The sequence below is a fragment of the Onthophagus taurus genome, chromosome 11, assembly GCF_036711975.1.
Source record: "Onthophagus taurus isolate NC chromosome 11, IU_Otau_3.0, whole genome shotgun sequence".
Taxonomy (NCBI): Eukaryota; Metazoa; Arthropoda; class Insecta; order Coleoptera; family Scarabaeidae; genus Onthophagus; species Onthophagus taurus.
In genome coordinates, this window is record NC_091976.1 from 23,430,553 (window position 1) to 23,458,349 (window position 27,797).

A 27,797-nucleotide genomic window follows, 5' to 3' on the forward strand; every position below is an offset into this window, starting at 1 on the left:
TAGGACATCTATTGGGGAAAGGTTAAACTCGCAACTAAATCTTTGCGTAAAACGCCGATAGATGGCTAAATGTGCAATCGATTTAAAAATAAATCCAAATTTAAAAAAACTTTAAAGTTTTATCACTTTACACGAAATTGTTATCAATTTAATCCGTCTTGAGAGTGAACGACAACACATCGAAACCACTTAGTTCTCACACCTTTCCCGTTGGAAACGACGGCGGGTAACTTTGGATAAATTTGATTGAGTGGTTTAGTTGGGACGCGCGTCGAAATTCGATTGAAAAGTTTGGCAAGAGAGGAGAAGGGGTTGGTTTATTTCGAAACTCCCGAGGGCAGACGCTAAAACGCATAAAACTCGGTAACTTTTTACAATGGAGGCGCGCGGTCCACCTCCAACGGCCGTAAAATGCAAAATTACGACATGCTAGATGCACGCCACCGTCATAAAGGGGACATAAAATCATAATTGTAATGGCGAAGTGGGTTTGCTGAACCGCTTACAGTCCAATCAATAGCTCTTCGAAAAACGCGCCCTCGAGAGCTGCATGGGAAACGGTTGTAAATGTGAAAGAAAGGGTAGATAAGAAGATAATCCGTTTTTGTTTTTTTTGTTTTTTTTTTTTTGTTATTTATGTAGTGGTAGCTAAATAAAAACGGCATTATTTTAATCAAACACGATTAAATGCTCGAGTTTTAGGGTCTCACTGACCGTTTGACAAATTACCCAAGTGAGGAAAATTGCGTGACCACAAGTTTCCACGTGTGTGGTCGTGAGATAGAAAAGTTTGAAAATTTTAAAAATACAAAGCTTATTTAAGCTCTGTTAACATTTAACCTTTAATTTCTGTTGATATTTTTAACACGTTTTTAACTTTAAATTGATATATGTACATAAAACCTATCCACTAAAAATAAATATGGAATGGTATATGTAAATTTATTTTTGACATTTTGAGGTTGAATAAGTTGATGATTTATATCTCAAATTATAGCTTAACCCATCTATTTTCAGACAAACCATAACAACGTGGAGAATAATAATCGAATTTACTCGAAAAAAAATTTAAAGCAAATAGTTCATATTTGACATTTTGAGGTTAGTTTGGAATTTCTTTTTTATGTATTTCCATAATAAACCGACCGATTTATACCGCAAGGAAAAAGCAATAGCGAGTTTTACAGCTTTAATCTAACGTAAAAATAACATTTTTATTCACAAATATAAAGTTGGAACGATTTAAATTGTTTTTTTGACATTTTGAGGTTAGTCTAAAATTAAAAAATCGTATCATTTTATTGATGGTTTATATCTTAACCTTTCAATACACGATATTAAATCAAAGACGCAACTAAAAGTATAACTAACTACTAACCTAGAACTAAAAACATTCGGGTTTAGCCGTGAGTCTTTTAAGACGGCTAAATCCGAATCATTCTAGATATAGGTATAGTGTTATTTCTATTGATAGTATTAGTACAAGTTTTAGTTGTTATTGAGCGATAGATTGTTGTATACCTTTATTGAACTAAAAATTCTAGGTCTAGTGTTAGTTCTACTTTTCGTTCAATAAAAATATACCACAATCTAACGCTGAATAAGAATTAAAACTAGAACTACCACTAGACCTAGATCTAGAAACATTCGGATTTAGCGGCACGTCTTTCAAGACGACTAAACCCGAATGATTCTAGTTCTAGATCTTGTGTTAGTTCTAGTGATAGTGCTACTGTAAAACTAGAACTAACACTAGACCTAGAAACATTAGGGACTTTCTAGTTCTAGGTCTAGTGTTAGTTCTAGTTTTAATTGCTATTCATCGCTAAATTGTTGTATATTTTTGTTGAACTAAAAGTACAATTAATACTAAACCTAGAATTAGAAATATTCGGGTTTAGCCGTTTTAAAAGACGCACGGCTAAACCCGGAACTTTCTAGTTCTAGGTCTAATGTTAGTTCTAGTTTTAGTTCAATAAAAATATGCAGCACAGTGATATTTTATGCTAACTAGCGCTACCTACCAGCTACGATTTAGCTGCACGTCTCTCAAGACGACTAAAACTGAATGATTCTAGTTCTCGGTCTTGTGTGAGTTCTACATTTCATTCAATAAAAACATGCAACAATCTAACGTTGAATAACAATTAAATATGGAACTAACACTAGACCTAGATCTAGAATCATTCGGATTTAGCCGCACGTCTTTCAAGACGGCTAAACCCGAATGATTCTAGTTCTAGGTCTTGTGTTAGTTCTAGTGATAGTGCTAGTGCAAAACTAGAACTAACACTAGACCTAGAACTTTCATTCGGGTTTAGCCGCACGTCTTTCAAGACGGCTAAACCCGAATGATTCTAGTTCTTGATCTTGAGTTAACTCTAGTGATAGTACTAGTGCAAAACTAGAATTAACAGTAAACCTAGAACTAGAAACATTCTGGACCTTTTAGTTCTAGGTCTAGTGTTAGTTCTAGTTTTAATTGCTATTCATCATTAAATTGTTGCATATTTTTGTTGAACTAAAAGTACAACTAATACTAAACCTAGAACTAGAAACATTCGGGTTTAGCCGTTTTAAGAGACACTCGGCTAAACCTGAAAATGTCTAATATGTTAGCTGTGTTGTCAATTTATAGAAAACCTAGTTCAGTTGCTACATTAATTTCATATGATTCAAATCATCCCTTATCTCATAAATTAGCGAAGCTTCAGATATTTTACGGAACGAATTTTTAATTATCCATTACCATTCATAGAGAATAAGATTGATGAATTTAACTATATCTGTGATCTAGCAAAAAATGATTATTTTCCTATAAAAGTAATTAATAATTTAATTAATAAAATTAGAATAAAACATTATTTTTCAAAGATTATGAAACTAAAAACTATAAACCCATTCCCTTTAACTCTATTCCAGCATCTAGCAAAAGATTTTTTCAGAAATATAATGTTAATCTTGCCTTTTCTACTAATACAATGTTAATAAGGGTACTATCTAATTATCATTTTAATGATTATAACATTAATAAAGAGAGTGGTGTCTATCAAATTAACTGCTCTGAATGTAGTCTGACTGGCCAAAAATTGGAAAATAGAATAATGGAACATAAAAATAAAACCAGTTCTAATGTTTTTAAACATAAAATTGAAACAGGACACGAGATTGATTTTGAGAATGTAAAATTGTTGCATAGATGTAATACAGGTTTTAAATTAGATTTCTTCGAAGCTCTAGAAATTAACAAATATACTAAAAACAAAAAATATGAACTTCTCAATGACCAGTTGGATATTAAATTTACGCCTTTGTTTAGTTACCTAAGTAAAATATAAAATTCTTTTGGTTTTCTGTCTGTTAAAAAGGTTATTTATGTCTGTTAAATTTTCTTGCGAAACCTGTTTGTTTTATAACAGCGATCTTATTATAATGCAGTTTAGATCTTGCTTCGTCCAATGTATGTTCGGTTTTGGAGAGTTTTCATTTTTATAGTGTGTGTAAATTTTGATACATTATAAATTATATTTTCTTAAATGTTTAATTGTGTATATCGTGTCTCCTTTTTAATTGTTTATTATTTTTTATTTTTGTATCGGATAACTTATTTAAGGAATGTTTGTAATTGTGATTTCTTGATCATGAAGATTCGGCTGATGATGAGCTAATAAATTAGGTTGAAACCGGTACCGAGAAATTTAATAAATATAGCAAGAAAGAAGTTTTATCGAACATCGTATTGTTTCTTTTAAATTATGAAAATCTCTCCCAATTCTTGGTCTAGTTTTAAACTAAAACTAGTGTAACAATTTTTAAACAATCTATTCTTAGATAGAAACTTAATTTTTGTTTTTTAACATTATTTTTTAATGCGGTTTTTATACAAGGTTAACATAAACACCCAAAAAAAATATTTTTCATGTTATTTACCCAATTTATTGATATATAAATCCGAAACACCCGAATAAAAATTAGTTCTTCTAAAACAATCAAAATGACTGTAAGTAATTTTACGATACTCTTTATTTTGCTACTTTATTAGTATTTTAGATTAACGGTGCACTATTTTTATACACTCCTGTCTGGGGGTCAAAATTTAAAATACGCGGGATCCCAGATAAGGATGGTACAAATTTTACAATTAACTTAACGCACCATGTATCTAACCAACACATATTACACCTAAATTTTTATTACACCAGAAATTACATCGTTTTTGATACTATGGATAAAGACAATAAATGGGAAAGGCAAGAACGTACTAGAGATAATCCTGTTCGAGCAGGATACGAATTTGAAGCAGAAATTACTTGTAACAGAGACGAGTATATTGTAAGAATATTAAATTAAAGTAGATAAAGTGGATAAATATTTTAAATATTTTTTAGTTGAAGATTAATGGAACTTGGATTGAGAAATTTAAACACAGACATAATTATTTACATGCAGATCGTTTAACAATTGCTAATAATATAACTTTATTGAGTGTTAATCTGTAATTATTCCAGAACCATGTAGCACAGTGTCAAAATAAAATATTCAATTCTAATATGCTTATTGAAAATCAACTCAAATCCAATTTGTTATTAGTTAAAGTTAAGACAAGAATCTTATGAATAATATATTCTCGTTATTCATATAGATTAAGAAAAGTTTTACTTAATATCTTTTATAGTTATGATCCATTGAGGTTAATACTCAACATGATGTTGCCCACTGTAGCAAACATACAGGCGCCGGGGTCGTAGTTCAATTCCATTGGGACGTCGTGTCGGGTCTATAGTCCGGTCGTGTCTACTAATTTCTTCTATCTTTCTCCGACATCCAAGTTTATTGTTTCATGAAGCGTTCCTCTTCAACCCGGGTCCACCTTTGACCTCAATTATTCAACACCGTTCTGAAGAGGCGCCCGTGTTCCTACCTCTTTTCGTGTAACAGATCGTGGCGTTTTAAACAAATCGAGAGAATAAAAAAAAATAAAATTCTTTTCTCGCCTTCGGGTGGCACCAGTGCGCGTCGTCGCTCTCCCCTCGCTACGGTTATTACTGCTGAGTTTGACACATGGTGTGTCGAAGGGTGAAGACGTTAAAAAATGACTCTAGCAACGTGTTTCATTAGGTTTTCGTTTTTTTTTTGTTGAATTTTTTTTGCTGTTTGAGTAGGGTTACAAGTATTAAACTACATGTATTTTTAAATAGACAAGAAACTAATATCCGGTGAGTCGAGCGAGCGTCGCGACGCCGAAAGTCTCGGTAATTTAGATTAATGGGGAGCGTGTTGCGGGACATCAAAGTGCGAAAACGTCGGGGCGACTTTACTATTTCCCGATAAACACGGGTTGTGAAGGTTGTGAGAGTTTATGTTCACTGCTCGGGGTTCCCGTAAAGTTGACAAATTTCACGGCCATGTGACAAACTGCACGGATAGTAAACGATAAATTTTCGTGGACTTGTTTCAAAACAAGATGCGAACAAAACTGACTGAGATCAGTTGGTTTTCTTCCAGCAAAAACATACGACTTATAATGTCTTAAACATGTCATAACTTTCGAGGATATGTGTAGTACATACAGTTTATAATGTACCAAAATAGTTTGATATTATGTCTACAGGATTCATTTATATTATAAATATATGAAGGAAACAATAAAAACCATTAAACAAGCTATAAAAAAGTAAGGTTGATTAAAACTTTTTGAGGGATTTTTTCGGGTCGCATGCTTATCATTTTTCGTTGTGGCACTTTTTCGGGTTCGTTTGCGTGCGGAGTGGGTAACTCATCAATTATACCTTGATATTGTGTGCGTAAACGTATTAAAATTAGCCAGAGTGGTATGTACAAACGTTATCTTCTTTGCGATGATAAGACACGCGAAACACCGCCGCGGGATGATGAATCGCGCTTTCGTTTTTTATTACCAATCAACAGCAGCGGTTGGAAGCGGAGCGCTTAAGGTGTTAATGGCAATAGTATTGTGGTCGCTAAAAAAATGCAATATATATATATATATATATATATAGTGGGCAGCTCTAATGGCAACAACCACATTCGCGCATAGACCGCATGCCTCGGGCCAATAAATTCTTGCGCACGTCGGACGTTAGCGCTTTAACAACTGTTCCAGTACGATTAACTGCATCACCATACAATGGGAGAGCTTCGCTCCCAGTGAATTGTTTATGATTATTACAAAGGAGCTGTGGCAATTGTGCGAAACGCGTTTATTTTGTTACTAAGTAATAATAACCATCTTCGAACAATTTAATTTTGATAAAATTCGTTCAATCACATCATCACCCCTTTTGCTTTCGCCTCTCCCCCGTCAAAACAAGCTAATGAATAAATTAAGCCAGGGCAGCTGTACTGTCTCCCAAAAGAGGTATATTTCACGCTTACGCGTAAAGGGGTTGAATGGGAGGAGATAAGAGATGTGATACAAAACGGTAATTCTATACATTTAAATTGGGATGTTACATAGAAGAGATGAAAGGGTTGAACGCCACAAAGGTATTGTTTTATTAAGGGGGTCAACTAGTAGGGGTCAAAACAACTACTCTCGATTATAATTATCATTGCTCTTTGGTACAGTTTCTATGGTCTTTATGGGCTATTTAACATCTATGGGAGCATGAATCGGGCGACTTTCTACCAAGCTGCCGCCGACCTTTGTCCGGAATTGGGTCGGTCCAGATCTGTTCGTCGATATCGATCGAGCCCGAACAATGATGTTTACCAGATGCCTGTAGGGCAGTCATCTAATTAGAAAACGCATTGTGTCCGCTGAGAGATTGAACGTCCCATTTCAACGATTAGAATATTTAAATCGATTTTCAATAAGAATACAAAAGATATTACGATTAAATATTTTATTTTGACACTTGTACTGAACACGGCTCTGGAGTAATTACATTCGGAACTACTTCCAACAAAACAATATTAGCAACAATTGTTAAACGATCTGCATGTAAATAATTATGTCTGTGTTTAAATTTATGAGTCCACGTCCCATTAATCGTCAACTAGAAATTAATTAAATTATTTATCTACTTTATCTGGTTTAATTTAATATTCTTACAATATACTCTTCTTTGTTACATGTAATTTCTGCTTCAAATTCTATTCCTGGCCGAACAGGACTATCTCCAGCGCGTTCTTGCCTTTCCCATTTATTATTTATATCCATAGTATCAAAAATGATGAAATTTTTGGTATAATGAAAATTTAAGTGAAATATGTGTTGATTAGATACATGATGTATTAGGTTAATTCCTATATTCGTACCATCTTTATCCGGAATCCCGCGTACTTTAAATTTTGACCCCCAGATAGGAGTGTATAAAAATTGAGAACTATTATTCTAAAATAATAATAAAATAGTAAAAATAGAGAGTAGCGTAAAATTACTTACAGTCATTTTGATTATTTTAAAAGAACTAATTTTTATCCGGTTGTTTTGGACTTATATATCAATAAATTTGGTTAATAACAGGAAGAATATTTCCTTTTTGGGTGTTTATATTAACCTCGTATAAAAACCGCAATAATAAATAATGTTAAAAAACAAAAATTAAGTTTTTATCTAAGAATAGATTGTTTAAAAATGTTACGCAGTTTTAGTTCAATAAAAATATACAATAATCTAACGCTGAATAAGAACTAAAACTAGAGCTAGCACTAGAACTAGAAACATTCGGGTTTAGCTGTAATAATAATAATAATGTTTATTGCCTCAAAAACAAATATATACATTCATAACAAATATAGACATCAAGACAAACGGATCAATTTATCGCAATAAGCGATATCTTCCAAGAGATCCAACTGATAATAGTGTATATGTAATTTTAAATGAATAATTATGGCTACCAAAAAAGTAATACTAAATGATGTGCTAATAAAACTGAGCGAATGAGCATATTTGAATTATGTAACAAATCGATAGTCAGTTACTACAAGCAAGGAAATAGACACAAAGAAGTGCAGCAAAAGATAGATGAAAGGCAGACTAGAGAAGAAAACAAACACGTATAGCTCAAGAAGAAGATAGTTGAAGAAATAGCAGATCGCGCCTCAAGGCATTTTTAAAACTAATTAAACTAGCTGCATTGCGAACAACGGCAGGCAAATCGTTCCACAATGCAATCGACTGCATTGCAAAAGATCTGTGGTAGATTTCAGTACCATGGACTGGAAACATGGGTGTAGAGTTCGACATTGATGGAGTGGGCAAGTCAAGTATGTCAAGTATGGACAATTTTGTATAACATAGTAAGCATACGAAATGATCTACGACTCTGGCAAGTCATCATCTGCTAGTTGTTACTTTAACTTTCCTAAATCAAAAATGTACCGTATACAATTGTCTTTCCAATTTACCCCGAAGGGCTGCGGACAGATCGGGATACAAAGATTGCGATGTACAACAGGAGGAAGGTAGCAGCGAAGTTTTTTCAAAGTATGGAAACAGAAGTAAACCCTCTTACAGACTCCCTGACCTTGTGGCCGGCAAGACATCGCTGAATCCATTACCACACCAAGATTTTTGACCGTATTAGAAAATGGAATAACGGTGACGCCAAGCCTCAGTTGAAGGGTAGTTAAGGAATTAAATTGTACCAGCCAGGGGCGAATGCTAAATGCAATGGCTTGCGTTTTACCTGGATTCAGGTTAAGTCCATGACGTCTAGACCAGTCAAGTGCGCTAGAGAGATCGTTGTTAAGATGCATCAAAGCATCTGGGAGGTTGTTAACAGTTGACGAAATATAAAGTAGAAGGTCATCTGCATACAAGTGATAGTTACACGAGATACCATCACTAATACTATTTATGAAAATTGAGAAGAGCAAAGGACCCGCACACTACCCTGGGGAACTCTATATTTGATGTCAACAGCAGGAGAGAGTACAGAATTCACGCGGACATGTAAAGACCGATAGGAAAGGTAGGACTGGAACCAAGATACACAAGAAGGGGTAAAACCAATAGCAGAAAGCGTGCCCTAGTAGTGTGGTAAGTATCGTCTTTCAAGACGACTAAACCCGAATGATTCTAGTTCTGGGTCTTGTGTTAGTTCAAGTGATAGTGCTAGTGTAAAACTAGAACTAACACTAGACCTAGAACCAGAAACATTCGGATTTAGCCGTGCGTCTCTTAGGACGGCCTTTTAGAAGGATGTCACTTTTTTCCAAGCAAAACTTCCTTTGCAAAACTACCCAATGCCTGTACTATTAAGTTATGTTGCATTTTATGTGAGACAGTATAAGTGCATAGTAGTTTCGTAACTATGGTTACAGCATTCATATATTGCGAGTTATATGAAATTTCCGGTATTTAAATCTCAAGTTTAATAACAAAATTCTACACTTTGGGTATGCTTTGATATACCATACTGTTCAGCGGGAAATAAAAAGATCTAAAATTGTGAATTAATTTTTTTTTCATTTGCTATTTACAAATTGCTTTCTCAAAGAAGCTCCGACCAGCTATACATAACCTCAACAATCATGACTTATCACCATGGCTACATTGAAGATTATCAGCCATGTTAGTTATGATCCTAATTACAAGCGGTAACTCTTTCCTTTAAAATATATATATTTCTAAATTTCTTTTACAAACTGTTAACATTTACTGCCAACACTAAATATAAACAAAGAAGTTTCTTTTCATCTTTTAAATTGGTTTACAACATCGAAAGTGCCGCTACAATAAGTATACGCTACCTAAACCCGTTTAACGAAGTTAAATAAAACAATAAAAGTTAAATTAGTTAAAAGCCTTTTTTTAAAGAATCACACGTCTCGCGTTAAAACGAACGCGGTTCTATATTTAAATTAAATTTAAATTTATCATTGGTGACTGCCAATATGCGATCAGTTCAGTTTTGAATTTCCATTTCAATTATCTCTGCGGGATTGACTAGGGAATTAATTTCATTCGCGGGGGGTTGATAAATTGAAAATAACAAATTATGTGTTATTACGAATTTAGAGTGACATTGTGTCAGTTTTTTTTTGGTTTTTATTGGTACTGTTAAAACGGTCGGAGACAAATTAAGATTAATTAATTGCCTTGGTAAGACGAAGTGAGTAGCAAAAAAATAAACGGATTCCCGACTTTAAAGCGGTGTAGCCATAAATTATATTAATTATCAAAGTCGGCAGCAATTTTTCTCTTTTCTCTCCCTCGAAGGGAGTTCCACAATTAATAGGTTAACTTTTTTTTACCTTGTTTTTATGTTTCTTACTCATCAGGACTTTGTCTCTGCGTATTTTGATCCCTTTTTGTCTTTGTATTTCACGGACCATTTGATCAATTCAGTGTTTTATGATTTATTTTATTATCCATTATTTTCAGACTTAATTAATAGGACAATGGAAGGGTTTATTCTTTTGTCTTCGGCACATTTATGTTTATCATTATTATTTCCCGGTGTCATAAATAAACGGGTATGCAATTTCGTTCGTTCACAAGAGAGGTCCGTACGCGCAGCAAAGCTTTTATACGACTGGCATAAATTTCAAGAGAAGAAAACTTACGATAGCCGACCGTTCACACGGGGTTCACAGTTTAAAGAGAAGATTCCACGATTCCACGCCGGTTAGAGTCGAGAAGGTAACGCGATATGTAAATCTTAATTACAATCCCGCGTACGCGAAGCGTGAACTTGACTGATGACGACAATGTTAAAAACGGCCGGGAATGGTCAATTAGGTTTCAAAGACGAAAAACTCTCTGTTCGTAGAAACCACGACGACGACGATTTCATCATTTGCATATAAATTAAAACATCAAAACAATTTCCTCTTTCAACTTTCTTTTGAAGACTCAAGAAATCTTTGCGTACACAATTTTTAAACCATCACCATCGTCGTCGTCCTCGGAACCAATTTAACACGAGAAACGCACCGTTACTCGGAGATACCTCGATCGACCGCGAGCACGTCAATTGCTGCAATTAGTTTTGATTGATTAGGCTTAAATTATACGTTACGGACCGATTCATTACATAAACGCACGAGTAATAACCACCATATTCTCTCTCTTGCTATGTGTACAGTGGATGCCAAATTAAGAAACCTCTTTCCATATAGACCACATGTTTTATTACTAGTTATGAAATTAACTTTAATAAGTGGGTAATAAAAATAATTATTTCAAAGACCAGATTTAGCTTATATAAGCTAGCACTACTTCTGAAATGGCTCCTTTCAGCTGAGAGAGTTTTGAACCAACTACCAAAAAGGTGCTGATTCAAAAATGGTACAGAACTGTACTTCAAAAATTTCAGAACATCACAAATGAATGAAGATTTTATATTTGCTTGTAAGACTCCAAATATTAATTATATAATTAATAATATAAGCTGCCCATGTATTGTTTGTATACTTGGAGCAAGCAACGTCCAGTTCAAGCGAGGTCTCACGTGCAAGATGCTATTTATCAGGATTCACATAATCCTGGTGTTTCTGATACTGGCCAAATTTTAGACTGCAAAAAAGTGTGGAATTACACTGGCCAAAGTCTTCTACCAGCAGATTTTAGTCTTTTGCAAGCAGTGTGGTCTTGGGCAATCTTTGTAATCTTGTTGATTGCAATGTAGATACATTGATTAGTATTTTGTAAAAATTGGATAAGAATTACAGAGGGTTAAGTATAACGTCACCACTTGGAAGGTTATATGGAAGAGTCCTGAAAACTAGGATAGAAAGGGAAATTAACGAAAAAGAGGAACAATTCACGCTTAGACACCTAGTTGAGAAGAAGTTGTCAAAAGGAAGGGAAATACTTATTGCGTAGATAGATGTGAGGAAAGCGTTCGATATTATCCCGCTTCAGAAATTATGGATTGCCCTGACAGATGCAGGCATCAACAGACGCGACAGAGGTTCAGGTAGGAAAACTCACAACTAATGCTTCTCTCATACAAAAGGTGTCAAACAGGGATGCTGCCTCTCTTCCACAATATTCAAGATCTATATCCACTCAACCCTAAAACATTGGAAAAGGTAATGTAACTCGATGGCAATACGGGTAGGAGACATACACACCATGCTGTTCGCGGACGACCAAATAGTTTTTACAGAAGACGAAGAGGATATGAGGTATATGTTAAATACCTCTTGGTATAAGAAGAAGAAGAAGAATACAATAAATGGGGCTTGGAAATGAACAAAGATAAGACCCAATATATGGTAATTGGAGGAACGAGAAAGGACAAACAATTAGAGACCGGCATAATAAAACATGTAGACCAGTACGAATACCTTGGGGTAGTTATAAACGAAGACAGAAAGGACAATAAAGATGTAATGAGGAATGTTGGTAGACGAAAAGAGCGATAAAGGCAATGCATTCTATTCTGTGGAATAACAACCTAACGATACAAACGAAGAAAAATATTTTTAGGGCCATTATAGAAACATTAATGACGTATGGGTCGGAAGTGTGGGTGAGAGACATAACTCGAAGACAGCTAGCAGCAGAGATGATTTTTTGGAAAAGATGCTACGGCATAACCATGCTGGACCGAGTTGAAAATGAGGAAAAAAGAAAAACTAATGGAACAAAACGCAATAATAGACACTATAAATGAAAAGCAACTAAAATGGTATGGACATCTACGCCGAATGATTAAACAGAGAATCAAACTTAAGGTTTGGACCTGGGTGCTAGCAGAAGGAAACAAAAGAGGCCTAGGAAAAAATGGATCCAGGATATCAATATAGAGATGAAGAGGAGAGGACTGGGTGAAAATGATTCGAATGATAAGAACTGCTGGCGGTTGGGATGCGAGAAGCGGCAATAAAGAAAGCTGCAAATACTCGCCAAATAGAATAGAATAGAGTAGGATAAGAATTTTCCATGAAATCGATTTTTTAGGAATTTTTAAAATTAATCTAAAAAGCGGCAGAAATTGCTAAAACAACTTCAATAATCTATATCTCAAGAATCAAGAGTAATTTTTTAAAACAAAGTTATCCATTGCAAAGTTGATACTTTAATTGGTAATTGACCAAAATTTGACAAACATTTTCCAAGAAATCGATTTTTCACGAATTTTTTAAAATTAATTCAAAAAGCGGCAGAAATTGCTAAATCAACCTCAATGATCTATATCTCAACAGTGATTTTAGTAGTTTAGTAGGTGCTTTGATTAGCAATTAGCCAAAATTTCGTAGAACTTTTCCAAGAAATTGATTTTTCGCGAATTTTTAAAATTAATCCAAAAACCAGCAAAAATTGTAAAATTAACTTGAATGATCAAACTTGTCCATTGTAAAGCAGACACTTTAATTAGTAATTGGCCAAAATTTGACAAATATTTTCTAAGTACCTAATCGCTATTCACGAATTTTTAAAATTAATCCAAAAAGCAGCAGACGTTTCAAAATCACCTTCAATGATCTATATCTCAAGAACCAAGAGTGATTTTTCAAAACAAACTTGTCCATTGCGAAGTAGATGCTTTAATTAGCAATTGGCCAAAATTTCTGCGGCCAAAATTTCGCAGAAATTTTCTAAGAAATCGATTTTTCACGAACCAAGAGTGATTTCTCAAAAGAAGCTTGTCCATTGTAAAACAGATGCTTTAATTAGTAATTGGACAAACATTTTTCAAGAAATCGATTTTTCAGGAATTTTTGAAATTAATCCAAAAAAGCGATACAAATTCCTAATTAACTTTAATAATTTATATCTCAAGAACTAGATATGATTTTTCAAAGCAGACCTGTTTATTGTAAAGTCGATACTTTAATTACTAATTAATGAAAATTTTATAAAAATTATCCAAGAAATCTGCTTAAAATCAAAAACTCATCATTTTACTTTGAAATATACCAACAAAAAACATTATTAATCTGATTTAACACTTACCTTGCAAAAAAAGCAGCCGCTGCAGAAGCTTGTGCTGTACTCCCAGGTAACCCATTAACAGTAAACATATACTTCGTTTCAGAGTAAACACCGAAAACACTTCCACTAACACCTACAGGTTCTTGTATCAACCCTGCACCGGTAACATAACAGCCTTCGGCGGTTTGATAACTATGATGGTGAGATGAAGAGCGTTGTTGGAATCCAGCCGTTTTACCATTAATATTTGAATTTTTGGTCCCGTGTCTATCTTTCTTCTGGTCTTGATGATTCTTGGTTTTAATTGGAATGCCGGAAGCACCTCTAGATACCACCGTTGTTTTAACATCTTTCGCATCCATGATTGCCACTTGTTGTTGGAGAAACGCGTGAAGTTTGTTTGTTTCTTCCGGCGCCGTCGCGGCAACGAGCACGTGGTGAGCGGAGCCGCTTGTTTTTCTACGTTCGCTCCTGCTTTCTCTGCCCGAGTTCCTGCAGGCGTCCGAAGCAGGCGAGGTTAGGGCTGACACTGAGGGCCTTCCGTGCTTCGAATGGCGCCCACCACCCGCTGCTCCTGATGACTCCCACTCCGTGCCTCTTCGGCTTTCCTGCTGCTGCTGTTGCTGGTGGCGGTGATGATGATATGCTGCCTGAAAGACTTGATTCATATTTCTTTCAGATGGTAAGACGTATTCTGAAGACCTCACCATTTGCATGTCGATCTAAAAACAAAAAAAAAATTAATTTGGAAATGAAACAATTTTCTTTTATTTATTTTTTTTTTCATTGATTCCTCCATCAATCACTCTTAGTGTCATTCATTTGGAAGAAGTCCCCCGGATCATTCATTCAGTTGTGTCTCGCTGTTTCCCTGCTAGATGTCGTATTAAAGACTTAACCCAGGGGCAGGGATTTTCTACGCTGGACGTTGAAATATAAACCTATCAATCAGAGACATCAATCGCATCGTTATCGTTCGGAATAATACAGCAAATGACGCGGCATTATAATGTGCAGTCATAGAGAAGGTGATAAAATGCTCATTAGAGGGATGGTATGTATGTATGATCGATTCGTTAAGTACGCAATCATCGTTCTGATTTTGGGCTGGTTGTTAACGGTTTGCCTCCGTTGAAAGAATAGACAAATTTCCGCGTAAACAGATGAATCAGCGCCGTTAACGAGGCGTCGAAAGGGCGGGTTTTACTGGGTGGTCCTGAAAAGTGACCATTAACAGCCTGCGGGATAAATCACCGTAATTGAATCAAAAGCCGACATTGGGAAAAACGTTGGAAAACGTTGTACGATTAAAAGTGGGGGTGAAACGACGGCGGAAGAATGAAATGGTCGGAGGAAACGGAAGATGGTGACAAATCTAGCTTTTTCAGGGGTATATAGAAAGGAAAACAGCAGGAAGCGAAAGTTGGTGAGAAAAAAATTCGTTGTTTATGGAGGATACGGAAAGTTTGACCATGTTTCATCGTTCGAAATTAATGTTGTGGTGAGCAAAAAAAAAGCAAAAAATATAAATAACATGTGTCTACGAGCGAATATCATCCTTGACGACCTGCTAAATGCAGAAAATCTATATTGAGGCCGAATCTTATCGTAAAACTCCTCGATTCGAGGTCGTTTTCAAGAAAAGAAATTAAACGCAGGAAAACGGGCGAGTCACCGGCTCTCGGTCGATAACCAATATCTCTTCAACTCTCGGTTTCAATTATCTATACGTCGCGGCAACAAAAAGATTGCAGATGAACCCCCTTCGTCCTTCTCATTGCACGCCACCATCGTCCTTCCTGACTTGCACATTCCCAGCGTATAATCAAACGTAAACTTAACAGCTTCCACAGTCGAAAAAGCTCAAGCGTAAAGCTCCAAGCTTTTCCTTTATTGTCCTTTCTTTTTCAAAAGAATTCCGGATCGTGCATCATTGAATTTTTAATATACAGAACTAGTATAAAGTGTTCATGAACTCAACTTAATCCCGAACAAAAATATGTTATCTTCAAGATTTTAATTATGTTTTGTGATTAAATAGTTTATAAATCATCTGTTTTACGTTAGGGAATGTTTAGTATCTCCGAAGGGTCCCCTCCTATGGATGGTAACCTGATAAATATTTCAATCTCTTTGCAGGAAGTTGAGAGAAATCGAATCAGTCGCTCTAAATGGGCCCGTAGGCACAGGGAACAAGTGCCGAAGACCACAACCGACCCCAATACAACTGCCCGTGCTGATTGATACATTTTCGTTCCCCCGAGGGGGTTTCAACGACGCTAAGTTGAGATCCCCAGAGAGTCTGATTACGAGATAGCGCAAAACTATGACGCCCTCTACTTCATACTCGAAAAGTTTAAAAGTCGAGGGATAAAAACTTGGGTCAGTTGAGATCTGGCTGAAAGTGGCGGGTAACATATAAATATATATATACCGAAGGATTGACAGGCCATAAAAACATGTCACCCTTGTTAGGGGTCGGGGTTGGGCTATACATGAATATTGGATTATGCAAAGCGTGCCCCGGAGCGGGTCGCGGGTTCTCCCTTTTTTTGTCCCTTGCTTAACCTCTCCCCGCTTCGGTAGCCCATCAATTTTCGCGGAATTCCAAAACAACGGTAGCATTATCATAATGAGGGTAAGTGCGAACGGTTTCCCCGCGGCTCTTTTTCGACTACCGATCGATGGTTCCCTCATTTAAAGTTGCATCAATCGACAAAGATTGGAGATTAAGGGGTCGGAAGCGTTATAATTTGTTGGAGAGGGGGTGGGCAACCTCCCCCAAACCCAACGGGCCTCCGGATTGCGACAGATACGAGCGGGATTCTTCAGCCCCTCCCCGGATTTTACACCGCAAAACCGAGGGGGCGACACTTGACTCACTTAGGCGCTTCCGGTAAATCAGGGCCACGAAATTCTGATGTATCTCTTTGCATCACAAAATCCAAAAAATTTCATAGACCATAAACTCAGGGTATTAAACCGTTTAAAACCGCTTTATCTCTTAAATAAAGTTCGGACCGTTTCGACCTTAGAGGTGGAGTTTTTTTTTTACACTTTTATGAGGCGGGGGAATGCCTCGTGAAAATTAAGTACGTATACAGTGTAAGCTTGGTTTATGGCGATGCCATTAAAATGCTACTGTTAAAAAAAAGCGACAGGACGACAAAAACAACATCGTAAATGGGGTACCGCCCTTTACTTTTTTTATTTTTCATGAGGGAGATGTACTAAAATCATCTAGATAAGAATTTTTATTATGTATATGTCAAACCAATGTAACATAATCCTTTTTTAACAAAAACGCGTTTTAATTTTTTTCGTTTTATTTAATCTACACTTTTTTCATCATTTTTATTTTTCTCTACATATCTAGTCTCTTTCTAGACTTCACAGTTTGTTACCAGATTCCTTCCTCTTTGCCCAATCTCTTTTGATCACACTTTCTTCTACTACTAATCTAGTTCTTGGTTTTGCAGCCTTCACTCAATGTCTTTCTTCTATTGCCAGCGTCTTTCCTATCCTCTTCTTTTCAATCCAGTGTCGTTCTTGTTATTCCAATCTGCCCTTCGTTCTCAAGTCTCTTTCTTGTATTTAGGCTCTCTTTCCAGGTTACCTCTTCTCTTTCCAGTCTCTTTTTCTCTTCCCAGTTTCTGTTTAGTCTCCTTCTTGACTTTATAGTCTCTGTCAACTCATTCCAGTCTCTCCTTTCTGAACAATATCGATATGTTCTTTTAAGCTACTGTTCAGTCTCTTTCTTTTATTAATGGTTCCTTTGTAGTATTCCTCTTCTCTTTCTAGGCTCTTTTTGATGTTACCAATGTTTTTTTTATGTTTCCAGTCTTTGTTCAACTTTTTTCCATTACCAGTCTCTTTCAAGATTTCTTCTACTCAATCTAATCCCTACCTTGCATTTACAGTTTCATTCCAATTACTCTCACTGTCCAGTCTCTTTTTATTACTCTTTCTTGGTAATCTTCTATTACTACTCTTCAGCCTCTTTCCTATCCTCTTCTTTTCAATCCAGCGTCGTTCTTGTTATTCCAATCTGCCCTTTGCTATTATGTCTCTTTCTTGTATTTAGGGTCTCTTTTCAATTTCTGTTTACTCTCCTTCTTGTCTTTACAGTCTCTATCAACTGATTCCAGTGTCTCCTTTCTGAACAGTATCCATATTTTGTTCTCTATTCTTCTTCTCTCGGGTCTATTTCTTTTATCTGAACAGTATCGATACTTTCTTTTAACCCATTAGTGCACAGTGTACCTTTTAAGGGACGTTTTGCACATTTTTTTTTTCCAATAAAAATTCATTTTTATGTAATAGATCATTAAATTAAAGAAAAATACAAACATTTTTTTTTAACTTCATGCACTAATGGGTTAAGTCACTGTTCAATCTCTTTCTTTTATTAACGGTTCCTTTATAGCATTCCTCATCTCTGTCTAGGCTCTTTCATGCCTTCTCAATTTCGTGCCGGTTGCTCTACTCTCTGATTACTCTCTTTTTGCTATTACCAGTCCCTCACTTCTTTTTCCAGTCTCTGTTCAATTTCTTTCCATTACTAGTCTCTTTCAAGATTTCCTCTACTCTGTCTAATCCCTCTCTCGCATTTATAGTCTCTTTCCAATAACTCTCACTATCCTGTCTTTTTACTTTTCTAGTATCTGTTTACTCTTTTTCTTGTTTTGTCAGTGTCCTACTTTTCTTTTCAGTTTTTGTTCTCCATTTTTCTTCTATTACTAGTATCTATTCGAGTTTCTCCATCATTGTGTTATCGCTTTCTTGCCTCTATAGTCTCTATCTAATCTCCCCTTTTTCTGTAACATTCTACTTCTGTTTTAAATCTCTCTTTACATTCTTTCTTCGGTTACCTTTCTTCTTTTTGTCTAAACAGTTTCTATTCGATCTCCTTCTTCTATAACCAATTCTCTTTGCTGAGTATCAACTTCTCTATCCAGCTTCTGCCCAGTTTCTTTCTTTAATTATAATAGTCTTTCCATAGTGTCTTGTCTATATCATCCTGTTATAGATGTATTAATCTATATCTGCCACATATTCCGACATCTTAATGTTCTACTTTGTCAGAAATACATTTTCGACATTTAACTCTTCGATTTTGTTGTGCTCTTCTTCCCCTTTATGGACACGTGGAAATCAGAGACCCGTTGGTTGCAAAAATAAATCGTATCAACCCGGATATCATAATTTGCCCTGATCGAATGCATGTTAAAACAAGTGTAATTATAGATATTATCGCTTAGCCACGGAAAAGGCAAAGAGAATGAAAAATGGAGGACATACAACGGATACATCCATTAATTGCATTGAATGAAATATTTATGTGAATCGGCCATTTTAAACGTGTGAATAAATGGATATTTTCTAATCTAATTTATTAATTTTATTAATATTAAATCAAAAGTTATTTTTGCAACTGTAATACCTGTCATAATTATAATTAATAACGATGCCTGTTCTCGTCAAACCCAAATAATTTCAGCAATAATCCCCTGTAATAAATCCACACGCTCTGCCAGCCAATACTCTAATAGAGGTTTATCAAACTCGAAACGGCCATAGATATTAAATTATAGTCTGAACATCAGTATAATGTCACTTGGTTTTATTACCAAGCACCATTCTGAGTTATTATGCGTCCGTTTCGGAGATAAAACACATTATATAGCTTTACATAATTATTATTGAGACTCGTTCTCGTTTCGTTAATAAGTAGATATGTCTGCGACCCGAAGAGAGAGAAAAAAACTCATTAGTTGAAAACGAGTTCAGTTCTAACAACCGTTGAAAAAAAAATAATAACTCAACTTTATAGGTCGTAAACAGTACGGACAAAGTTACAAAATGTTAAGAAGCATTTTTGGTACTTTCCCCTTTTTCTCTTTTTTTTCTTTTCTCTCTTTTTTCATTCTAACACTCACTTTCCCACACGCGTTGCAGGAAAAAGCCTCCTCGCCGATTTAGAGTAATAACTCTTATTGGGAAAAGGGACTTTACCCTCCTCGCGCTTTATTCTGCGCTATTTAGCAGACCGAAAGAAATGGCCCATTGAGCACTCAACTTAGAGGCTAAGAAAGAAGTCGTGTTGGCCTGTCCAAATTGTAGGGGTACTGCAGTCGTTAACTGACTTTTATGCTCTCAACTTGCTTCCAGTTAAGAATCGTCGTCCTATATGACTCATTGAACCAACAACACCATCTCCAAAGACGTGTGTGGGTCTATTTATACTAGGGCTTTATTTGGCAGCTGGTTAAGTGGTGGGTAATAAAATTTGCGTATTTGCCAGAAGGGTTCTGTACTCTCGAAATCGATTTACGAGAGTTCCTCATTAACAGATTTCTTTTAATTGAATTTACTTGGTTTAATTTTTTGTTTATATGAATTTAGTTAATTAAATTGTTTTCTATTTGTATTAATTCGGCATAATTCGATTAATTAAGATGCGAATTAGCAAAGCCATTCCTCGTCGAAGACGACTCCTCATAAATATTAATGAACATTTTCATGCTCTCTTAATTAAAAATATTTTGACCCTTGTAAATGGATTTTTAAACACGAAAAATAAATAGGCCGGTGTGATTTATTAACACTGGGGTTGTGACGAAAATTTGCCCATCCATTCTTTAGGGTCTATATTACTTAGTAAATTACTTAATCTTCTTAATAACGCGTACTTCGTTTATCGTAGAATTAGATTCCTCGCCCTGGGAGGAGATTAAAAGAAGTCGATTTTACCCTTCTGATAAAAGGAGAATATAAATTTTCGTTTAACTGGTAAAGCATAAAATAGAGTGGAAAAAAAGGGAAAGTGTCCATGATGGAATGGCATACGTCCGCTGGAATTTGCGTCAACATTGAAATTTATGCTAATATATTCGATTACAACAAAATTTAAACCGCGGCAAATGCATTAATAAATATGCATTTATTCAAATGCGAGTAAATGGCACATCGTGTATGTTGGAAATTTCATACGCTGACGCGTCACTCAAATATACACAAAATAGGAAAACTAAAATTAATATTATGCATTAAATAAATAAATAAACAAAAGAAATTAAAAAAAAAATTAAGCTGAAACTAGAAATAACACTACCACTATCACTAGAACTAACACTAGACCGAGAACTAGAAACATTGGGATTTAGCCCCACCTCTTTCAAGACGGCTAAACCCGAATAATTCTAGTTCTAGGTCATGTGTTAGTTTTAATAATAGTGCCAGTATAAAACTAGAACTAACACTAGACCGAGAACTAGAAACATTCAGATTTAGCCCCACGTCTTTCAAGACGGCTAAACCCGAATGATTCTAGTTCTAGGTCTTGTGTTAGTTCTAGTGATAGTATTAGTGTAAAACTAGAACTAACACTAAACCTAGAACTAGAAACATTTAGGTTTAGCCGTCTTAACAGACGCACAGCTAAATCCAAATGGTTCTAGTTTTAGGTCTAGTGTTAGTTCTGCTTTTCGTTCAATAGAAATATACCACAATCTAATGTTGAACAACAATTAAAACTAGAATTAATACTAGACCTAGAACTAGAAACATTATTAGGCGTGCATCTTCAGATTAAAATAAGATAATAATAAAAAATAAGATATAAAATAATATAAAAACTAAAATAAGACTCACCTTAGAAATCAATCTTGGATTAATCCAAGTAGTTTTGACATCATTATCGAGTTTATACGATGCTTTAGCAACCAATTGGTGTCCATCTAGTACAGCAATAGACGAAGGAAAAGCTTTCGACGATTCCGCTTTACCACCACTAGACGATCTATAAAATGAGAGAATAGAGGGTTGGAAAAATAAATATAATTAGTCTCGGTCCGAAGTCTTTAATAAAGCGTTATTATTATATGGAAGATTGAAAATTGTGACATTAATAATAAAGGGGCTTTTTCGGAGTAGGAAGTTTAAACTTCATATAGCTTGGAAAGCGAGCAAACACGACGACGACGTTCAGTAAACATTACGTAGAACGTTTCGCAATAGACCAAGCCGAAGAACGAACCGCTTTTACAATAAGAATAGATAAAAGTTATCAATCTAACAGAAGGAAATTAATTATCCGTTATTATTCATCCGCGCGCGTTCGGGAATAGAAAGTTCACTCACTATGTGGACGGGCAAAAGGACAAATGATTAATAAGTAAATGTCAGCTTGAAACAGAGATAACGGTAATCGAAAAGACTCTTTTATACCAACACAAAAACGATTTATATAGCCACACTTGATGAAATCAAACGAAAAATGTATTATCATAAGTCAAGTGTTAATGAATATTAATTGAAAATTTATAGATTATAAAAAAATATATTTAGAACCGTTTACTAAGTTCTAATTGTAAGTTGAATCTATTTTAGTTTAAAAAAGGCATTATCTTGAGTTGTTAGTAAATAGTAATTGAAAACGAAGATTGATACTCCATTTATTATAATTTATAGCCAACCAGGATCAAATAAGTTATCATTAATTAATTGTCACATTATCTGGACACCCTCAATTAAAGTGTCGCGTATAATTGGGGCCGGAAAGAGTGATCGGGAAGGGTCGAAGATATAAAATTAGCCCTCACGAGACTCGTTTAATTGTGTCTTTTCATAACCGAGTGATTTTACCCACGGTATATATGTAATAAATGGCCAATTACAGAACGATCACCTGGAACAATGCCGATAGTAATTACAGCGAAGCAATCATCTACTTATAGGGTCGCGGGAAAGCCGGAATAAAGAAAATCCACAACGAAGTGAGTTTTTTTTTTACTTAAGCGATAATATCCGACTTCTCACGTCGTTAGGTCGGATTAGTATGTAAATTGGAATGCAGCTTTGGTCGTGGCTGATACAGACCGGCGATAAGGAGAGACCACTTTGTGGGTAATATAAATTCAAAGGCCGTATTTATGGGGCTAAACGGTATTTTGTAACCTATACAGGGACTTGAGAATCATCTTCTCATCCCATTAAACCATGTCAGAATAATTACAATATTTTTATTTTTATGATTCAATTTTTTTGTTATTAAGATATTTTCAGGTCAACCATCTCTTTTCTAAAAGTTTTGAAACTTCTCGTGGTGATCAATTTTACTACGGAGGTTACGAGGAGGTGTTTAGAATCGATTAGAATCATTTTGACAAACACCAATAACTTTTTTGAATTATTTGCCAACTTCAAAAAACACCAAAATTATTTTTTCTTACTTTTATCGTTTTGTTTAAGTGTTATTGAGGTGTTTCCGGTCGACTAAAACCATTTCGATTCATCCCAATCACTTTTCCCATTTTCTGAAAATTTTAAAATTTCTGGAGAAGATCTAATTTACTTTTAATAACTTCTTTAATCGTTGACAAATACATTAGAGGTGTTTGCACTTTAAAAAGCACCAAAATTATTTTTTTTTAGTTGTATTGTTTAGCTTGAGTATTTTTGAGACGTTTCCAGTCCACACAATGTTGATTCACAGCTGGTATTCTTGAGGTACTTTTAACAACTTAGAGTCATTTTGAAACAATTGAACAATTTTGAAACTCCTACGCAACTAGTCTTAAGTATTTTAACTCTTTATAAACCTATAAACACGCTTCCTTATTAATATTTCTACTTACTTTCTACAGAAAACGTTTTAGCATCATTTTCTTTGATCTCTCTGGGTGCCTGATTATGCAAGCAATTTTGTATCCAAAGGTACATTCTTTTGCCATAGAATTTTCGTCTTTTAGATTGCAAAACTGTAATTCCTAGGAGTAACTGACCTAGATTTGTCCAAATAAGGGTCATTAGACATTAAGACTAATGTTTAAAACACAAAAGGTGAGAAGAATGTAATTGCTTTTTCGGCTCTGTTCAAACCTTAAATGGTTTTATTGTTGTCTATCAGTACTTCTGATTTTATTACTTCTTTCCCACGTTTTGTACGTACCATAACAGTCGAGGTATATCATCTCACTTTTCTGCCATGTAATCACTACTTAAATTTTCAGATACTTCTTACCAAACGAAAAGAATCTCAAAAAGTTCAGAAGATGTCTAAAAGTTGTCGGTAACATATCTTGATTTAGCAACGATTCGGCACAATGGTTTGTTCTCACCATCTTTCCTATTCTATCTTTGCTAACTTGCTATTAAGGTAATGAATTGTTGCTTTTTGTGGAGGAGTGTCTCCATAACCATTTTTCAATTACCTCATTGGTCAGAAATAACTGTAGGTATAGCCAAGAGTCAATCGTGGTCAAGTTCTACTTTCATAATATGTGGAGCACATGTAAACGAGAATGTTGGAGGTGCTGCCTAAGCAATATCACAATTCATATACCACCAAGTTGTACTATATACGAAACAAATTGCACAGGTACAGAGGCACCAGAGTAGGGAGTCAGATCAATATAATGGGACAGACTATCTAATATCCATCTCCATCCACAACAATTTTACTGTAATTTGTTCTCCTGATGACATTGTTGTATTCTGACTTATTACTTCTTGTCCTCCTTAGGCCTGGCTTTCTATCATTACTCTTTCTTCCCTTTGTCTACTTCATTTCTCTCTCTTCATTACTTTTGCATAACTCTACTTTCTCTTCATGCTCTCTGCAGATTAATTCTGCCATTTTATTTTCTGTCCATTCCGGCCTAGATAAATGTTTTTACTTGCAATTCCATATTCCTTATTTGTAGAACAATTAGAACATGTCTCTGTTTTTACCAGTCTCAAAAATAGTTTTTGTTAAAAAAGAAAAAAAACTCTTAGTTCTTATAAAAAATCTGTGTATATTTAAACGTCTTCAATCACTTCTCTATTAACTCAATTAAAAGGGCCAAGTTTTCAATTAAATCTCGTTTCCACTTCATTACCTTTAATACCTTAAGGCACACCTTAACCTTTTAAGAGTCCCCACCGAAAGCAGTTCTTCATCCAGCCCCCGGCGCAGCTGCCTCCCGTCAACCTCCCATATTGCTTACTATGCGAATTTATTCTACACCCCAGGTAGTGTTGGAGATTGTATTCATAAGCAGCGAATCGATTTATGGGGGTGGAGAAACGGGGGGTTCGTCGCGACGAGGGGTGGCAGAAGTTCCTCATCTTCCCTTCCTGGGCATGATTTATGGTGTCTTAGGGGCAGAGCTTTCGTTCCTCCGCGTTCTAACGTGACTCAAATTTAAAATTGTTTTATTGTTTTTCACATTCACCCATAATTCGATTCACGGATTCCTGTTACTGATAAATGGCAACCCTCAGCAGAATTGCACCACCCTTCAAGAAATACTTTTAAAAAACCCTCTTAAATTCTTCGCCGAATTTAAGAATGCACTTAATGGGGTTAGGGTATACAAAGATTTACTCCGTCCGAATACCCTATTAGAATGGGGTTTTACCAATGGAAGAGGGAGGTAACCCGATATACAAAGAAATTGAAAAGGGCATCATTTATCAGGGGATAAAGTCATTGGGTCTTTACTTAATTATCGCCTCGTTTTAAACTTGCATACAACGTTGAATGGAAAAAAGGAGAAAAACGATGGAAGACGACGACGTCTCGGAATACTTTCTTATCTGATATTAGAAATCTTTTTCCTTCAGCTTGATTAAGTATGCGTCGCGAGAACCAATTCGCGTACCAATTCCCGGAGACGAACGTCTCAAGATCATTCGTTACGATAAAATAAATGCATCTACTTATTAAGTGTGCAGTATAAATAAAAAAAGTTTTACATTAAACTTTTAAATTCATCTTAATGACACTTTTATCGCTTGCTTTTATACTATAAATAATAAAGGTTAAATTGAATAATTTAATCGAATAAAAAATTCATAAACATTTCGAATATTTATAATCGTTTCAAGTTGAAAACGGTGTAGCATTATTAATATATTAAAAATTTAAGGTAATATTGAAGTTTAAATTACATGGTGCGCCATCTATTAAACGTTTATGGTAGCTCTGCGAGCTTTCGTGGTTGTTAAAACTAGAGGGCGACGCTTTTGCAGGTAGTTTTATGAACTGTGTGGGTTTAGTCAAAAGATGGCGTTGCAAGTATATACTTTTAAAAAAATCTTAATTATTATTAAATTAAGTTTTAAAAGAAATAAGTCTTGAAAAATAAACTTAACTAAAAAGATTGAAAGATATAAAAAGATATGTATTAACTATAGAAGTCAGTTTAAATGTTAGATTAAATTTATCTGCATGTATCGCATATCGTAGCAGTTACAGGGTCCATTAATCACCGTGAGTTCCGTAGACTTGTTTTCTTTTCTCTTTCACGATGCACAATTAAAAACGTGAAATGTCCAAGTAGCGGTTCGATCTTTTTTTAACGATAAAACGACCGATTTTTTGGTTGGAAAAAAATTGAGTCTGAATATTTTTAATTGCCAGCACGACCTTTCGCGGAGGTATACCAATTATTTTTATAGCCCTACCTTCCCAGAAGAACCGTTTGGTTAACTTTACGTTCCCTCCAGAAATAGGTTAGCTGCGACATTTTTTTTTTGCTGTAGCGCACAAAATCTCTTTTTTGTCGAACCCAACTTTGTATCAAAGCTTATACGCGGGAGGTTTCAAAACGTCATGGAGGCTCCCTTTGAGAGAAGCATCTCTTTGTAATTCTATCGATGGTTGAACATAGGATGATGCTACAAGCCCCGCCATGGAATTACTTCAAGCACCAACTAGATTTGAATCGACAGAAATTGTAAAAAAAAACACGAAAAGAAGCTTCAATTAAACTATGAATGAATTTTAGTAGCTTTGTGCGTAATCTTTGAAAGGCTTTCGGTCCGCTACTCGTTAATCTCTATTTAGTGGGAACGAATTTAGTTGATTAAAAGATGTTGGTAAATAGAAATAATTACGAGAGGTGCCCCGAGGTATGAAAAGAAGGGCTCTGTTAAATAAATGAAGGGGGCCTTCATTAAAATGAAAGGCACGGAGACGAAGAGATTCTTTGGATAGTGATGGAACCGTATTCAGCTTAAGTTAATAACCAGATGACGCTACTTTTGATGTTTCCGAGTTTATTACTTTCAATATTTCCTTAACATTTAAAAAATTAACTCTTTAAATTAAAATAATTGTAATAAGCCTTGTTTATGTGTTGATTTAATAATTAACCTTAACACCTAGTGTCTTAATTGTCTATTGTGAGTTTAAACTAAGTTGTGACAGAAACCATTAGCATTTAATAACTTTCTTAGATTTATCTAAATATGAACTATTAAATATCAAGAATAATGATTAATAAACAAAAGGTGGGAAGAATGGAATAAGGAGTCACATGATTTGATTGTTTGATTGTCTGTCACTACTTCTAATTTCATGACTTGTTTCCCACTTGCGTCATATCACTTTTCTGCCATGTAATCATTACTGACGTTTTCAGATTATTCTTACCAAAAGAAAAGGAACTCTGAAGTTCAGAAAATGTCTAAAATTTGTCAGCAATAACCCTGATTTAGCAACGGTTCGGCGCAATGGTTTGTTATCAACATTTTTGCTATGCTAACTTGGTATTCAGAGTAATAGATTGTTACTCTTTGTGGAGGAGTGTCTCCATAATCATTTTTCAATTACCTCATTAGCCAGAAATAGCTTTAGGTATACTAAGGAGTTAATCGTGGTCAAACTCTACTTTCATAACATGTGCTTGATTATAAAAGAGTCTTGGAGGTGCTACCTAACCCATATCACAATTCATATAGCACCAAATGCGTACATCGTTAAGATCAGGTCCAAAATTATCTCATGAATCGATAAGATGAATAGTCAAAGTCTAAACTCTGTGACTACGCTACTAGAAGGAACACAAACCAGGACTCGGGTATGCTATAAACGAAACAAGCTGCTCAGTTACAGAGGAACCAAAGTAAGGAGTCAGATCAATATAATGGCACTTGAGTTACACTCGAG

At 35.1% G+C, this 27,797-nt stretch overlaps 2 protein-coding genes and 1 long non-coding RNA gene across 3 annotated transcripts in view; 1 reads left to right on the plus strand and 2 right to left on the minus strand.

Moving 5' to 3' along the window:
- LOC111427583 (kinesin-like protein CG14535) overlaps window positions 1-27,797 on the minus strand; it is a 134,248-nt gene that overhangs the window by 85,314 nt on the left and 21,137 nt on the right. The window contains exons 3-4 of the mRNA XM_071199933.1: window positions 21,512-21,659; window positions 13,880-14,580 (exon numbers count right to left, since the gene is read on the minus strand). Of these exons, the coding sequence (XP_071056034.1) occupies window positions 13,880-14,580; window positions 21,512-21,659 (849 nt within the window). The remainder of the gene's footprint in view (window positions 1-13,879; window positions 14,581-21,511; window positions 21,660-27,797) is intronic.
- On the plus strand, window positions 3,939-4,549 carry LOC111415890 (uncharacterized). The gene is made up of 3 exons (XR_011641840.1): window positions 3,939-4,000; window positions 4,051-4,332; window positions 4,389-4,549. It is a non-coding gene; the product is annotated as an uncharacterized lncRNA (long non-coding RNA).
- LOC111415885 (beta-galactoside-binding lectin-like) lies at window positions 6,852-7,487 on the minus strand. The gene is made up of 3 exons (XM_023047769.2): window positions 7,409-7,487; window positions 7,076-7,357; window positions 6,852-7,019 (listed from the first exon to the last, which is right to left on the minus strand). Exons 1-3 carry the CDS (start codon window positions 7,412-7,414, stop codon window positions 6,867-6,869), a joined length of 441 nt encoding a protein of 146 aa, XP_022903537.1. The 5' UTR covers window positions 7,415-7,487; the 3' UTR covers window positions 6,852-6,866.

Excerpts from the sequence above, each read along its gene's own strand:
- LOC111415885 (XM_023047769.2), bottom strand. Across the intron at positions 7,020-7,075 it reads GTAACAAAGAAGAGTATATT|TTGACGATTAATGGGACGTG; the intron begins GTAAGAATATTA and ends ATTAATTTCTAG.